This window comes from Eumetopias jubatus, unplaced genomic scaffold (assembly GCF_037043125.1).
Source record: "Eumetopias jubatus isolate StellerSeaLion01/CBP00866 unplaced genomic scaffold, mEumJub1_p1.0 scaffold_7, whole genome shotgun sequence".
Classification (NCBI taxonomy): Eukaryota; Metazoa; Chordata; class Mammalia; order Carnivora; family Otariidae; genus Eumetopias; species Eumetopias jubatus.
This window is the reverse complement of record NW_028274813.1, coordinates 135647431-135664703: the sequence shown is the minus strand read 5'-3', so window position 1 is coordinate 135664703 and position 17273 is coordinate 135647431. Positions and strand designations below refer to the sequence as shown.

The 17273-nt window shown below is 37.9% G+C and overlaps 1 protein-coding gene across 6 annotated transcripts in view; it reads right to left on the bottom strand.

Moving 5' to 3' along the window:
* MEF2A (myocyte enhancer factor 2A) overlaps positions 1–17273 on the bottom strand; it is a 172365-nt gene that overhangs the window by 13856 nt on the left and 141236 nt on the right. For 4 of the 6 annotated variants that reach the window (XM_088024963.1, XM_028122781.2, XM_028122782.2 and 1 more), the window contains one exon: positions 8421–8608. In XM_088024963.1, the coding sequence (XP_087881089.1) occupies positions 8421–8608 (188 nt within the window). The remainder of the gene's footprint in view (positions 1–8420; positions 8609–17273) is intronic. The other 2 variants (XM_088024962.1, XM_028122784.2) reach the window with 1 other exon arrangement.

Below are 17273 nucleotides of genomic sequence, written 5' to 3'. Positions count from 1 at the left end.
GCTATTTCAAATGTGGGTAAAATGCTCTTCAGCTGTTGAGTTATACAGATCTTCACATTCCTCCAACTACAAGATACGCATGGAAATACTGCGGGTAAGTGCTGGATGGTTTTCACTTGAACCTGCAGGGACAAGGGTGTAAAATAGTTTATATGGCAAATTCTGAGTATTCTGCAGCGATGCTTCGTGATCTCTGAAACAAAGACCAGGCAGAGAGAACCCTGACCAGCTGCTAAATGCCTAAATGCAGTTTTGTCCTTACATTCTGCAGTTTACTAATAATTCTTATCAATATATTTCTGAGCCTTAAATGAAACTTTCTGTAGTTTGTATTTCTGAAAGAGTGGCAGGTATTTCACATCCCATTCCTGAAAGGTGAGCCAAATAAGCATCCTGAATGCCCAAATGTTTTTCTTTTTGGGGTCATTTGTTATACATGTATATATTTTTAACTTTGTATCCTGCAATGATCATACCCTTAGAGAGCAGTTACAAAGAAAGCATACTATCACATACCACACCCCAGCATCACTCCCACCCAGGTCTACATCCCAAACATGAGACAACTGTCAAAACTAACAGAGTTTTGCAGTCCTGAGTTACTGCTGAAGCTATAGGACTTCACTTGGATTTCACCAATGTCCCTTTTCTGCTCCAGGACCGGATCCTGCGTCCCACATGCCCTTCCCTGTCACCTACCCTTAGTCTCCTCTGGTCTGTGACTGTTCCCTCCATCTTTCCTCATTTTTCATGACCTTAACAACTTTTGAAGAGTACTGGGTGGATATCTTGTTGAATGTCCCATAATTTGGGGCTTAGATTTTCTCAGATAGCATGGATTTTTGGAAGAGTACCAAAGAGGTGATGTGACCCTCTTAGCACATCGTATCAGAAGGTATGTCATTCCATTATCGGTGATGTTAAGCTCGATTGCCTGGTTAAAATCGTGTCTTCCAGGATTCCCCACTGCAAAATTACTACTTTCCCTTTGTAATCAATTATTTGGGGAGAGACACTTTGAGGCTACGCAAATACCATTTCTCCTTAAACTTTCACTCACTCATTTTAGCATCCATTGACCCTGCATGGCCAGGATCTCTGTACTGTAATTACAATGTTGATTTGCTATTTCTCTCATTCTTTCTACATGTAATAATTAGAATTCTTCTCTAAAGGAGAGCTGTCCCTTCTCCATTTATGTATTCGATCATTTATTTTTATCAATAACAGACTTGGTATTTTTTATTCCTTGGGTACTAATCCAATACTATTGTTACTTACTTTGTTGCTTAAATTGTTCTAGTTTGGGCCACTGGAGCTCTGCTGAAAGGCTGGTTCCTGTAACCTTTTCACCGGCACTTCCTTATCCTCTGGCCCCTCCAATTCATCCTGTATTTTCATTGCCCCAGCTCTATAATCAATCATTTCTCCAAGGAGTCCTGATTCCTTTTATTGGGGAATGTTTTAGAAACTAAGATCTGAGTACTAGGTGTGCTTGGTTACTAGGTGTCATTGTCTGAAAGGGCCTGTCAGATGAGCTAGGAAATATATGATGTATACTATTTATGTGTATACACATTTATATTTCTCTATCTATATATGTTAAGAAAGTTAAGTTCATACTGAAACCTCCAACAACAACCCAGAAACAAGGGTTCACTGTAGCCTTCCCCAACCCCCACCCACCTTGCTTATTTATAACTTTTTCTTCCACCAACAATGAGAAACCCAGCTTTCTTTACAACATAATCACTGTTTGAGTGTGTGTAACAAATGTACCATCTTAAGCGCATAATGCTTTCCTACAATTTTCTGGTTTTCTCTATCTAGAGTTAAAACAGTTTCCAAAGTTACTGAGCACTCCTTCCCCATCCCCTTCTGTATCACCCTGTCACAGACTTGCACTACACTTAACATTCACGTGTCACGGTCTATAGTCTATCTTCAGTTCCCCTGGAATCCTGGTTGATTTTAACTGCACATCATAAAAACCACTCTCTGTACAGTTTTATGGGTTTTAACAAAAGCACAGACTCATATGTACATCCAACAACACAGGATCACAGAATAGTTCCATCGCCTCAAAAATTTACCTCAAATTCCCTTTGTAGTCAACTCCTCTCTCCGTCCCTGGCAACCGCTGATATGTTTTGCATTTTCCAGAACAAAATATAAATGGAATCACATGCTATGTAGTCTTTTGGATCCAGCTTCTTTCACTTAGCAAAATTCATTTAAGATTCATCTATACTGCTGTGAATAAATGGCTCATCCCTTTTTATTGCTGAGCAGTATTCCTTTGTCTGGATGTACCACAGTGGGTATATCCATCCATTCATCTGTTGGAAGGACATCTAGGTTGTTCTCAGTTTTTGGCAACTATGAAAAATACAGATTCCTGTAAGCACAGTTTTCAATTCATTTGGGTAAATTCTTTAGGAGAGGATTGTTGGGTTGTATGACAAGTATATATTTAACTTTGTAAGAAGCTGCTGATCTGTTTTCCAAAATTGGTGTATGATTTTGCATTCCAAGCATGAATATATGAGAGTTCTTGTTGCTCTGCATCCTTGTCAGAACTTGACATTTTAGTATTTTGGGTTTTTGGTTTGTTTTTAAGTAGGCCTCAGTGGGGCTTGAACTAGTGATTCTGAGATCAAGACCTGAGGTGAGATCAAGAGCTGGACACTTAACCGACTGAGCCCCCCAGACACCTGTTTGAGTATAGCTGACACATGATGTTACATTATTTTCAGGTGTACAACACAGCAATTCAACAACTCTGTATGTTACGCTGTGCTCACAAGTGTAGCTACCATCTGTTACCATATAATGCTATCACAGTTATCACTGATTTTTTTATTTTTTAAATCTCAGCCATTCTAACAGATGTATAGTTGTATCATCCTGGAGGCAAGTCCTTTATCAGATATGTGATTTGCAAACAGTTTCTCCTAATCTGTAGGTTGTCTTTTTATTCTCTGGACAGGATCTTTTACAGAGTAAAACTTTTTTGATAGTGAAACTATTTTGATAGCATCAATATATCAAAATTTTCTTTATGGATCATGTTTTTGGTGTATTGTTTTTTTCCAATGTTTTCTTCTAAAAGTTTCAGAGTTTTGTATTTTATGCTTGAGTCTATGCTACATTTTAATTTTTGTATAAGGTATGAGTTATATCTTAAGGTTTCATTTTTGCATATGGATGCTGAATTGTTCCAACAGAGTTAGTTGTACCATCTATCCTTTCTCCATTGAACTGCTTCACTGCCTTTGTCAAAAAACAACTAAATATATTTGTGTAGGTCTATTTTCTGGGCTCTCTGTTTTGTCCATTGATCTATGTGCCCACCTTTTTGCCAGTACCTCTTTCATTCCTGATATTGATAACCCATGCCTTCTCTTTTAATTTGGTCAGTTCGGCTAGAAGTTTAGCAATCAAAAAACTAGGTTTTGGTTTGATTGCTTTTCTCTAATGTTTTTCTGTTTCAAATTTCATTAATTTCTGCTCTTTTTCTTTTCTTCTGGTTGCTTTGGGTTAAGTATGCTCTTATTTCTTGAGTTTAAGTAAAAGCTTACTGATATGGTACCTTTCTCTTTTCTAATATAAACATCTAATGCCTTGAGTTTCTCACACACACACACACACACACACACACACACACACACACCCATATATATATTTTATAATTTCTCCTGAGATTTCCTCTTTGACTCGTGGGTTATTTAAAAGTGTGTTTTTTTTCTCAATATATAAAGATTTTTCCTTTCTGTTTGGATTTCATTATGATCAGAGAATATAATCTGTATGATTTCGATTCTTTGAGATTTGTTGAAGTTTACTTTATGGCACAGGAAATGGTCTTAGTGAATGTTCTAAGGGCCCTTAAGAAAAATGTTATGTTCTGCTGTTGTGTTCTGTAAATGTCTCTTAGGTCAGGTTCGTTGAGTATTGCTCAGGTTACCTAGATCATTACAGATTTTTCTGCCTACTTGTTCTGTCAATTACTGAGAGAAGAGTGTTTAAGTTTCCAACTACAGTTGTGGATTTTTCTATTTCACCTTTTAGTTCCATCAGTTTTTGGTTTATGAATTTTGAACGTGAGCTGTTAGGTGCGTATACAATAAAGATACTTATTTCTTGGAAAACAGACTGTGTGAAGTCCTTCCTTATCCTTGGTAATATTCCTTATTGTGAAATCCACATTGTCTGAAATAATATGGCTACACTAGCCTTGTGGTTAATGTTTGCTCAGTATGTTTTCTCTATCTGCTAATCTATGCCTTTAAATTTAAAGTAGGGTTTCTGTAGAGAGTGTATAGTATGATCTTCCTTTTCTTAAACAATCTGACATTTTGTCTTTTAACTGATGTTTACAACCACATTCGGTGATTACCTGTATGGTTGGATTAAAATCTACAATCTTGCTATCTGTATTTATTTGTCCCACCTGTTCTTTTTTCTCCCATATCTTGGGCTATTCGAGCATTTTTTTTTATAATTCCATTTTTATCTCCTCTATTGACTTTTTATACCTCTTTTAAAATTGTTTTCTATAGTTGCACTAGGTTTTGTAACATACATCTTTAGTTAGAGTTCACCTTCAAATAGATACATTAGATGCTTACAACAGTGTATTTACAATTGCTTCTCTTTTGTTGTCCTATATTTTTACATGTGTTATAAGCACAAAATTCATTCCCCCTATTTTTGCTTTAGAAAGTAGTGATCTTTTAGAGCAATTAAAAAGAGAAAGATGCTCGGATTCTGGTTTCTCCAATAAAAAGGAACCAAGGGTCCTTGGAGAAATGACTGATTCTAGGACTAGGGCAGGAAATACACAAGATGAGCCTAGAGCATTTCACAGTAACGGAAAAATTTAAAAGCAACCTCCTCCATTACCCCCCCCCCAAAAAAACCCCACAAGGATGAAGGTGTGTTTTCAGAGGCACGGGAACCAACTGAACAGTCCTCAATAGCTAAAGCTGGAATATGAGCAACAGAATAAAACAGTATTGGTAGAACTATATATAAACAGAATTTAGGAGTATTATTACCCAAAATATAATGTCATTAAGTCTGTATTAATATAAATCATTAAATAAATGAAAGTAAACAGTTAAGTCACCTGTTCAGAAAAACTCCAAATAATTTATGTAGATATTCCGCCCTCAAGGAGGTACAGCCTAACTCCCCACTCCTTAAGTATGGACCTTGCATAGGGACTTCTTTCCAAAGAGGACAGTACGGAAAGGAAGAAGCATAGAAACCCATGCAACACTACATCAGCAAGATGGCCAAGGTTAACATCAATAGTAATGACTCATTATAATACTATGTACCCTTTGTATGGGAGATAAAAATGGCACTTTAGTTCTGTGGCCTTCCTCCCCGAAACCCAGAACCCCAGTCTAATCATGAGAAAAACACGAGAAAAAAATCCCAATGGAGGAACATTCTACAGAATACCTTACCAGTACTTCTCAAAACTGTTAAGGTCATTAAAACAAGGAAAGTCTTAGCGACTATCACAGCCAAAAGGAGTCTGAGGAGACATGGCCGCTAAATGTAATGTGGTGTCCTGGATGGGGTCCCGGAATGCAACAAGACATGCGGTTAAAAACTAAGGAAAAATGAATAAAGTATGGAACTTTGGTGAATAATAATGTATCAATACTGACCCATTAGTTCTAACTAATGTACTATACTAATGCAAGATGTTAATAATAGGAGAAACTCGTGTGAAGCATTAGAACTTTCTGTACTATCTTTGTAATCTAAAATACAAGGTTTATAAAATGTAGGGGAAAATGAATTGTGTTTTATTTTATCTTCATTTATTTCATTTCCATTGTTCTATATTTCTTTGTGTAGATCCAAGTTTTTGCTGGTATCATAGTCCCTCTTCCTTTGGTGTTTCTTTAGAACAGATCTCCCAGCAATAAATTCTCCAGATTTTTTTGTTTGAGAAAATTTCTTTCATTTTTTTTTTCAAGATTTTATTTATTTATTTGACACACAGAGAGAGATAGAGCACAAGCAGGGGGAGCAGGCAGGCAGGCAGAGGCAGAGGGAGAAGCAGGCTCTCTGCTGAGCAAGGAGTGAGATGCGGGCCTCAAACCCAGGACCCTGGGATCATGACCTGAGCCGAAGGCAGATGCTTAATCAACTGAGCCACACAGGCGCTCCTTCTCTTTCGACATTTTTGCTGGATACAGAATTCTACGTTGAGGGTTTTTTGTTTTGAATTCCAGCACTTCAGGTTACTCCACTGTTTTGTAGCTTGCAGAGTTTCTGAAGGGAAGTATGGTATAAATTCTTATCTTTGTTCTTCTCTTTTCTCTGGCTGCCTTTAAGATTTTTTCCTTGTTGTCCTTTGCTTTTAGCAATCTGAATGTGTGTGTATTTGTCCTACTTGGTGTTATTATTTTTTCAAATATTTCTTCTGCTCTGTTGTCTCTCTCCTCTTTTTGGAATTCCAATGACAAAAATGTTAAACCACCTGATAAAAGTCCACAGCTCTTGGAGGCTTTGTTTTGCTTTTTGTTTTATTTTCACTCTTCTTTCTCTTTGTATTGTAGTTTGGGTAACTCTACCGACCTACAGACCAAGAGGTCTTTCCTCTTGCTAGTCTTTAGTGCACAGTTTGAGTTAATTTAATTAGGAATCGGGCCGGGTTTGAGCTTCACCGGTGCAATGGTCACCCTCAGTGCATCCAGCACGGGCCTCACATCCCTCCGGGAGGAAGTGAGCGTTGGTTTGCCAGGGGTTGTGTGTGTGTTTTCCCCAGAGGCTGCTCCACTCTCAGTCAAAGCCTTTTCCTCTTCTCAGGTGCCCTGCCATGCTCCCGGCATTGTTCCTGCTCCTCCGCCACAGCTTCAGATGGCTTTCCTTTTCCATTTCTCGAGATACAATGGGAGGTCACCAATGCCCAAAGGGTGACACTTTTTGTTCATCTCCTCACAGATTAAGACTTCTGGTCCACAGGACAGAAAGGGGAGAAGGGTCTAGGCAGCACATTTTGTCCCTATCACAGGGGCTGCTCTTGCCCCTTCCCAGCCACACACCACAGTGGAGGCTTTTTCAGGACGTTCCCAATCTCTTCTGTGAGCACCCACTGGGGTTCATGGAGAAAAAGCCTCCAAAAGAACTCGGACTTCCCCTATGTCCCAACACTAGGGCTTTACATGGGCCTGCCAGGAACACCTGGCCTCCAGCAACTCACCAAGCATCTGAGCTGAACTCTCATTACCTGTGTCCTACCTACACAAACCAGGGCTCCAATGTCCTCTCCCTGCAATATCTGTCTCTCCCTAGAGTCTGGGCCACTTGGGTGCCATGAAATCTCAGCACTACAATCTACTCCCAACTCGTTTTCCTTATAAGGCTGGGAGCAACAGTTTCCAGCTTTCTATCTCCAAATGAAAAATTACTTGTTTGTTTCTTGACTTAAGAGGTTTTGGTCCTGGCTCTCTTTTATATTACCTTGGACAAGTACTAACTTCTCCTTCAGTTTCTTCATCTCTACCCAGTCAAGATTATAGCATAACTGACAATCAAATGCGATGATGCATATGAAGATGTTTGGGAACCTATAAAGCATTATACATATGTAGATTATCTAAAGCCTAATGGCATCAACTTTCATTTAGCAAAAAATCAAATAGTGCTGCATTACAGAGAGAACACCTGGCATATCACACTGCATGTTAGTCAAGCCATGCTATACTAGGAATGGTTTAAAAATTGCATACATATTGATTTTTTTTCAATAAGAAGCTAAGGGAGATAAACACACTCTCCTTTTCTTCATAAACACAGGATTCAAAATCATATGACGTTGGAACTATGAAGACATTGCCAAGGGCTGGGGGGGAGAGACCTGTATTCTTTATAGAATTAAAAGGGAAGGTTATTTGAGAAGGAATAAACAAAGATTATTTGGAGGATAACTCATTCAAGTTTTGATGCATTATTCCCTATTCTACAGTGGTTCTCTCTAGTATGTAGAAACACTAACAACTAATATAGTGTTTCTCCTGCAGAAAAGCATGTGTAATCGATTACTGAAAGTATGCAAAGTCAAGATAGAAGAAATATTTAAGTCAGGTTTAATTTATGAATTTGGTGATGGAATCTCTGAGCTAAGAGACCAGTCTGGTAAAATTAAAATTAAGCCTAACAACCTCTCCTCATTTAGCTTTAATTTTAAATAACCACTAAGCATATTTACATCCTGTTTTTCTATAATCTGATTTCTGTGTATTTAAAATAGACCGATATCTTCAAATGCCAACTTCAAATAGAAATATTCTTTAAGAAAGGGTCTAAATTCTATGGAAGTACAGAAAATTCTGAAGAAAAATATAGACTGGCTGTATTTTTAAAGAATGAGGCTGAAGAAAAATTTAACGTACCAGTGGAGGCATCATGCCCTTGCTTGAAGGAGGGATGACAACTCGAAGATCTGGTTTTCGACTATTCATTCCAAGATTGCCACCACCTGGAGGAGGGGGAGACTTTGTAGGCATAACTTTGCCTAAACTATTTGCACCAGTAGTTCCAATCAAATTTGGAGAAGCTCTTGAGTTTACGAATCCGTTCCCTGGAAAAAGGAAATATCATTCATTAATGTGAGAAGAGTCGTTAAAACACTTTGGTAGAAATATGAAACAAGTGTTTCCTAGTCCTAGTTTCAAATAAATTTTGTAACAAAACTCATTAGTAGTTGACCACGTATCTGAATATTTTAAAAATAAGCAAAAATGTCAACCCAAGTCTGAAATACACATAAAACTTAGGACTTATGCCATCTGTTTCCAGTCTTACTGCGTGGACCTGCTGAGAGGTACTCAAAACACAAGATTCGTGTCTAACAGGGCATTTCCTACTGGGGACTGAGATAATGGAGATGTTCGAAGAAGCCGCCTGAGACCGGCCTAGTCACTCATTTGGGCAGTAGAGGGCAGCAGAGGCACCCCTACTAGTCCGAACCTGAACCCGCTACCGCGACCAGGCCAACTTCGCTACTGCAGCTTCTTTAGCACTCTAATGCTTCATCTTCACCAGGTACTTCCTCCTTACTGCTCCACCTCTAGCCACGCTGTTTCTTTGGCTGCCAGTAAGGTCTTCATTCAATATTTGTGGTTTGTCTGACTTTAATCATCTTATTCCTGGTCTTCCACTTTCTCTAAGAGAGCAGTCTCTCTCTCTTAGAGGAAGTAAGGACGTGTGTACATGGTGGTGATGTTCTATATATGCAGTACTTCTGGGCATCAGTTGAGTTAGGAGATCAAGGTAAGAGATCATCCCTATTTTCATGGAGGCTGCAGTCCTTCTAGTCCTCCGCAGGGGTAGCAGCCATGTGGTCTGGGTGAGCCAACTCCACTTCAATCCCTGCTTGGGGACAGTCCGAGCCACTGTGTGCAGGCATTCTCCCTCACCACTGTGATGGGATCTGGGAACGTCCAGTTGGATCCTAAGTAAAGCAGCTGCTACATGATGGTGAGGGAGACTCCTGCATTCCTCCAAATACGACAGAGGAAGAAGCATTTGATTCTCGAGCCATTTTGAGATTCAGAAGAAAGCCAGAATGAGGAAAAAGCTGACAGGGAAAGGAGAACTGCACCCCGGGAAGACTGCAGGCCAAGAAGTGAAATGATGCATCTCAAAGAACTGCAATGAGTTAATGACAAAAAACAATTATGTAATGTATGGTGATTAACATAATAAAAAAAGAGCATTTATATTGGGTTATCAGAACATTTTAAATCTTTGAAAGTTTCTTGAATGGAACAGAAATATTATTTAAAACCATTTACAATCCATATAGTGTTTGGTGGTTTATAAAACATTTTCAGGGGGCGCCTGGGTGGCTCAGTCAGTGAAGCGTCTGCCTTCAGCTCAGGTCATGATACCAGGGTTCTGGGATTGAGCCCCGCATTGGGCTTCCCTGCTCAGCAGGGAGGTCTGCTTCTCCCTCTCTCTCTGCTGCTCCCCCTGCCTGTGTGCACGCTCTAATAAATAAATAAAATCTTTTAAAAAAAATAAAACATTTTCAGGTATAGTATTATAATGAATAGAAGCAACTGATCAATAGGAGAATTCTAAAATTTAAAAAATGTAACTAGAGAGGGATTAAGTACTTGAAGATAATCAGCTGAAGAAAATGGATGCTTCAATATATCTGCTTATAGAGTTTGAAAAACATGTTATTTGGCAGTATTATTTATATGAATAACTAAAAATTGACGTTTGACAATGTGATCTAATAACGTTACTGGATCCTAACCAGTATCATTTTCAAAGAACAAAGAAAACTGAGTGGTGAGGCGTGGCCCTGGGGAACCGGCCCGCATCTCTCCAGCCGCTGTCATTCAAACTGTCAGGATTCCAGATGACCGATTTTCCTCTCTGCCACCACCCCCCTCAGTCTCACCCAACTCCTCCTGCTTTCTTCAAAACTTTTACCAAGTGACCTACCGGTTTTAATTCATTTACGTGACTTAATTTTTGCTGTGAGGACTGGTATTTCAGTTAACCTGATGAGGCTATTTCCTGCATTCTACTTCCATTATCTTGAAACAGTATGTATTAAATCTGGATGAATCTCCTTTCCACACCCCAGAGAGCAATTCCTGCATTCTATTAAGCTTCAGAAAGCAGTGCTGTTAAACAATCTCTTCACCAGGCCAACCCCTGTGGAGCAGAGCTCATCCATGCATTGGGCAGAGGTAACTGCTAAGGCAAGTCATCTGAATACAAAATGCTTATCAAGTAATTTTTCAAAAATAGGCTTAATAGAAACTAAAAGAATGTTGGATTAACATTAATAAGTACAGATTAACATTTCTCTTAATAGGCACAAATGTTTATAATCTCTTTGATAGCATTTAGAAGATTCTTATTTACTTGATTTGTACTCAAATCTGAAGGATAAAGCAATATTTCTTCTCAAATACATTACAAGGTGATGTGAAGCTAATGTAGAAGAATGCATTATCAAGAAGCTCTAATACTCTTTACCCATGTGGAGTCTAGGATGCTTTTCAGCTACATATAATACCACAGTAACCCAGAGTGAAGGGACTCTAAAAGCATGGTATTTCTTAGTGTGAAGTTGGGAGTCTGCAGCAGATAATTATCACAGGATGATGTCAGTGTCTGGTGACTTGTCAGGCTGAAACAGGATAACCTTATATGCACTATTTGTTATATTGTGGAGTGTAGTGATATACTATCGAATATACGTCTTAATTCCCATTTTTTATGACAAAAATGTAGATATTTCAGTATATAACTCATCTTTCCACGCCCTACAAATTTAAGAATTAAAGTACCAACTCTAAATGAATTAAACCAATGTGATTATTATCAAAAGGTGTTCTCAGGTTTTAAGGTAAATTATGCCCTGACACACACATGATAAAAATGCTCTTGAGCAAACTGCATACCGATGCCTCCAGAAATTTAAGAAAGCTAATCTCACTTATGGTCCCTACAGCTCTAAGGCAGATCATTCAATTGTATCAGTCTGGCTCATATTTCAGAATATCCTGTCAGCTGGAATAATGTATTCAAGTGTCTAGAAAGCACTCCATGTTCTTAATATCACTCTTTTAGGGCTAAATTATAGACAATGATGTCATTAATGTTTTACTACTATGAATCTAATTCAGAACTTGAACTAACATGCACAGGATTTTGAAAATCTCAAAGAATTCTGAAAAATTTGTCCAAAGCAAGGCTCAAGAATTGATTTTATATTTGACCAATTTTCATAAAATCTGACAAACTTTCAGCTGATTATTCAATAAATAAAAAAACATTTAAAAAATCTATACAATTATCTTTTGTATAAAGAACTGAATGAGGTTTCTAAAATTAAAAAATACCATGGTTTTTAAAATCATGGTTGACACATTTACTTGATTCAGTGGAAATTCCTACATGACAGACAACATGGGTTCTGTCCATTAGAAGTTTATAATCCACAACAGACAATGCTCATGAAATCCTGTGTGTCTCTTCCTGAGTGCTGTATTCATCCTCTCAATCTCTCCCATGTGGGCAGCCCCAAAGAGGCTTCTCCTCCTTCAGAGACTTCATGCATCCCCCTGGCTTTAACCATTGCCTCAGTATGACTCTTAAATCTGTTTCTGCTCTTTATATCTCCTAATTTCTAGTCCACATGCAACCATATCCCACAGATATGCTGCTGTCATCTCAAACGCCACCGGTTATAAACCCCTGTACTACCGCCGCCCGCTGTCACTCCCATCCAACTTTCACAGAGCTCCAGCTTTGTTACTCTTTATAATGTTTCCCTTTTCATCCATCTCTCTTTAGCTGCCACTGCCCCTGCCACACTGCAAGCCCTTACTATTACCTTCGCTCACCCCTAAACAATTCCAAGAGCTTCTTGAGCCTTTCTTAGTCCAGTGTATTTTTTTCTTTCTCAACATGTTTTAAAAAAGTGAAATTGCTGGATATCACAGACTTTATTTTATGCCTGATGTTTAAACACAGGCCCGAAGTTAAAAGGAGTTCCTGAAGTCATCTGAACTACAGTATTATCTAAGTATTAAATGTCAACTTTCAGTAGAGAAATATACTTAGTATGCCAAATCAGATGGCCACTACGGAAGATGTACACAATTTCAGCATGTTCAAAACTGGCAAGTTTTGCTTGGACAATGACAGACTGCAAACAAAAAATGATGTTTCAAGGAAAAACAAATGAATGCTCTAATTTACTATAATAAAAATGTTATGACTGTGGAGGTACCAACCATATCAATATAGAAAGTTTAAAAACTAGAAGGAGAGAGAGAAAACTCCTACTTCCACCATCCCAACATAATTGTGATAATCAGTTTAGATTTCCCCTCCTTTTCGTTTTCCACATGCATATTTTTTGCATAGTTTTAAATCACAACTAAAAAGGAATGCAGTTGAAAATTTCATTTGCATAATTTTCATACTGTTGAATATGCTGGTTTCTTCCTATTATTCACTACTATAAATAAAATTGCAGTTAATCTTTGAATATTCTAGTTTATTTCTTTAGGAGAGAATCCCAGGAATGGGATTCATAGGCTCAGAGGCATAAACATTTTTATGACTACTGAAACATCTTGCCAAAATCTTTTCAGAAAGATCATTACTAATTTACAATGCCATAAGCACACAGAAGACCATCAGTTTCCTCACACCTTCATTGGCTCTCCATGCCACAACAGAAGTGGTAATAGTTGGCAATTAGTGAGTTGTGGTTTTCTTTGCCATTTTTATTTAAATCTCCTGATACATCCTTTCAATTTTTTAAAATACTAGTTGGCTTTCCTTTTTGAATTGTACATTTAGGTACATTAAAAGCCCACCTACTTATTAAATATTCCCCTATCTGTGGCTTGTATTTTATCTTACTTTTTCTCTGAAGAATGAGAAAATCTTCTATCTCACATAAGACGACTGGAGAAAAGAGGTTGCAAGCTCAGTGGCTTTAGCAGCTCAGTGTGCAGGACCTGGAGCTTTCCAGCTTTCAGCTCTGCCATCCTAGGCTTTTGCTGGCCTGTCCCTCTGATACCGTTTTGTTTCCTGATCTCAAGATGGGGCTGTACATCTGGCTGCCACATGCAGACAATAATGCCCAATGAATCGAGTCTTTGCCCAGACTGCTAAGTCTTTCTATGAGTATGAACGTGTGTGTGAATTTTTTTCTCTCTAGATTTCAGAATTAATAGTATAACACCTATACAATGTACATTGCATTCTCTTATAATTTTAAAAGTGCCTCCACATTTGGGGTTTATAATTCCTTTTTAAAATCAAATGTATTTAAAAACTCATATTAATGTAGCACATAATACAAAATGGTGCACAAAACAAAAACTTACAAATCAAGGATTTAGCATAAAGTAAACATCGTTACCATTACATCAGGAAAAAAAAAACTGCCAAAACCCTGAAAGTCTCTAAAATTGGGCCCCCCAAAACATTCCTGTTGTTCTACCTACCCAAAATAACCAGTATTGTAACAATTACAGTGACTTCTTTTCTTTATAGTTTTATCACTTATCTTATCTACACATGCATCCTTAGCACTATAATATTGCTTGGCTATTTTTCAAACTTTATTTAGATAGAATCATTTCGTATTTGCATCCACTGTCTTTCATTCATCATGGTGTGGTGAAATTCAGCCACCCTGTTAATTCCTGCTGTAGTTTCTTCCTTTACGTTGCAGTATAGTACTCCTTCATATAAATGTACTGTCACTTATTTATTTATTCTACTGTTAACAGAAGCTTGGATTATCTCTAGATGTTGGCTGTAACAAATAATGCCATGCCCATTCCTTTACATATTTGTTGATGCTCATGGTACACCATGCATTTCTCTACAGTATATAAAGATGAATAAAAATGGTGGGTTGTAAAATACATATATCTACAACTTGAGTAGATAATGTCAAAATGGCTGCACCGATTTGTCCTGCTATCATCAGGGAATGAGAGCTTGGAATTTCTCATAGGCTTGTCAACCGTTGGTATTATCTGCCTATTCTGCTTTAGCCATTCTGGTTGGTGTATGATGCTTTCTGTGGTGTTAATTTTGCATTTCCTTGGTTACTAAGATTGAGCATCTTGTCACATGTTTATTGGATACCTAATAACTTCTTTTGTGAAATGTCTGTGTTCTCCTGCACATTTTCAAAAATCAATTTTCTTTGGGGTGCCTGGATGGCTCAGTCATTAAGCGTCTGCCTTCGGCTCAGGTCACGGTCCCAGAATCCTGGGATTGAGCCCCACATCAGGCTCCCTGCTCGGCAGGAAGCCTGCTTCTCTCTCCCCCACTCCCCCTGCTTGTGTTCCCTCTCTCGCTATGTTTCTGTCAAATAAATAAATAAAATCTTTTTAAAAAATCAATTTTTTCATGATGATCTGTAAGTATTCTTCATAAAAAGCCCCCTGTTCACTATATGTATATGATCTACATTTTCCCACTCTGTCTTGCCTTTTCATTCTCTTCATGGTGTTTTTGATGAACAAAGATTCCTAATTTTACACAAGCAAATCAATCTTTCTTCTGTGGTTAGGCTTCCTCTCGTTTCCTATTTAACATGTCTTTCCCTATTCTGAGTTTGTTCAATGCTTAAAAACCTCAAGGATGCTTCTGCTTTCCCTATTACTTGGGCCTGAAATATCCTATCTTTTGGGAAGCAGAAGACTCAACAAAAATTAAAATAAGACTAATGGAGGGCTCATCTATAAAAATATTATGCATTTGAAAATTACAGTATCCGTAAATATGTTACAGTTTAAAGGTTAAGCGAAACTATCTGGAAGTGGCTCATGACAAGTCTCTAAACCTGGACTGACAAAATAAAAGTTATTATACAGATTATGTATAAAAAATTTGTTTTAAACAAGGGTCTTTGGATATTGGTTGCTGGCTGAAATACTTTGTCACCAGAGAGCTTATCTCCATGTGATTAAATTCTCTGAAATTTGTTGATACTTTTTTTGTGGCCCAGCATGTGATCAATTTTTAGTTTTATGGACACAAAGAACATTTTTTTTTTTTTTTTTAATACAAAGAACATATGGGACGCCTCAGTGGCTCAGTCAGTTAAGTGATTGCCTTCGGCTCAGGTCATGATCCCAGGGTCCTGTGTGTGCGAATTTTTTTCTCTCTAGATTTCGGAATTAATAGTATAACTCCTATACAATGTACATTACATCCTCTTACAATTTTAAAAGCGCCCCCACATTTGGGGTTTATAATTCCTTTTTAAAATCAAATGTATTTAGGGCACCTGGGTGGCTCAGCTGGTTAAGCGACTGCCTTCGGCTCAGGTCATGATCCTGGAGTCCCGGGATCGAGTCCCACATCAGGCTCTCTGCTCAGCAGGGAGTCTGCTTCTCCCTCTGACCCTCTTCCCTCTCGTGCTCTCTATCTCTCATTCTCTCTCTCTCTCAAATAAATAAATAAAATCTTTAAAAAAAATCAAATGTATTTATTTAAAAACTCTTACTAACGTAGCACAATATGTTACATTTACATGTAGCATCGGGTTCCCTGCTCATAGGGGAGCCTGCTTCTCCCTCTGCCTCTCCTCCCCGCTCATGCTCTGACAAATAAATAAATAAAATCTTAAAAAAAAAAAAAGAACACAGATACTGGAAAGAATATTTACTCTGTACTTTAAGTGTAGATGACCACACTCTTACGTCAAGAAGGGGGATGATGCAGACGTTAGCTATAGCTACCGCAAGGGACTGTTACCCTCTGATTCACTCTACTTCTATGGTCCTGCCTTTTGGGGACCCAAAACAAAGTGACAGGAGCACACTGGATCCTCCCAATTCTTTGTGGGCCCTGAACTCTGACCTCTCTGTCCCCTTAGGTCTCTGAGGCTGTCCTATTCCACTGAGGAAGTGGCAAATACCACCTGAGGAAAAGCAGTCATAAATGCTGGGCTCACCCTCTTCAAGGCTCTGTTCTCCATCATTCCCTGGATCTTGAGCCAGGTATTCTTCATTATCTTGTTAGTTCTCAAATGCTTTCAAGCAGATTTTAAAAATATTTTGCCTAGCATTTGTAGGTGTCTTCAGCAGAAGGGTTGGTCCCAATGACCACGTCTGCTATTATCACAGCACAAGACTAATTGTCTTGCTTTTTTTAAGCCTCAATTTTAATTTCATTTATGGAAGGTTTCATTATTCAAAAACTCTATGTATCACCTTAAGATCAGAAGCAAGATTTTCCAAAATGTTTTATATGATACTAATTATGAAAGATGCTTTTTCATGAGAAAAAAAATGAAGGGTTCTATTATGCAATAACTTTGTGTAACCATATGTTATATACTAAGTTTAATGATTCACAAAATAGATTAGCATTTTAAAGGCTCCAGTAAGTCCTACAGTGAAGAAACCTGTTTAATTTAACGCAAGCCTTACCAAACATAGATAAATCCTTCTTTTCATACAGTTCCAAGAAACATATCTTGAAAAGTATAGATTAGAAATCATTCTCATAACGTTTTAATATTTTTTCCTCTAAATTTCTCTGGGAATTTAGACTGTTTAATCTTTTCATTCATAGAGTATATCTGGGTATAATAATGAGTTTAAACTATTTTTCCAAACTACTAAACCAAAATGGCACCATTGTTGAAAATGAGCTAACATATATTATCTGACTCTTCCTCACAAAAATAGCATTTCTAAAATACCCATGACAGATCATTTTAGGGAAAATTT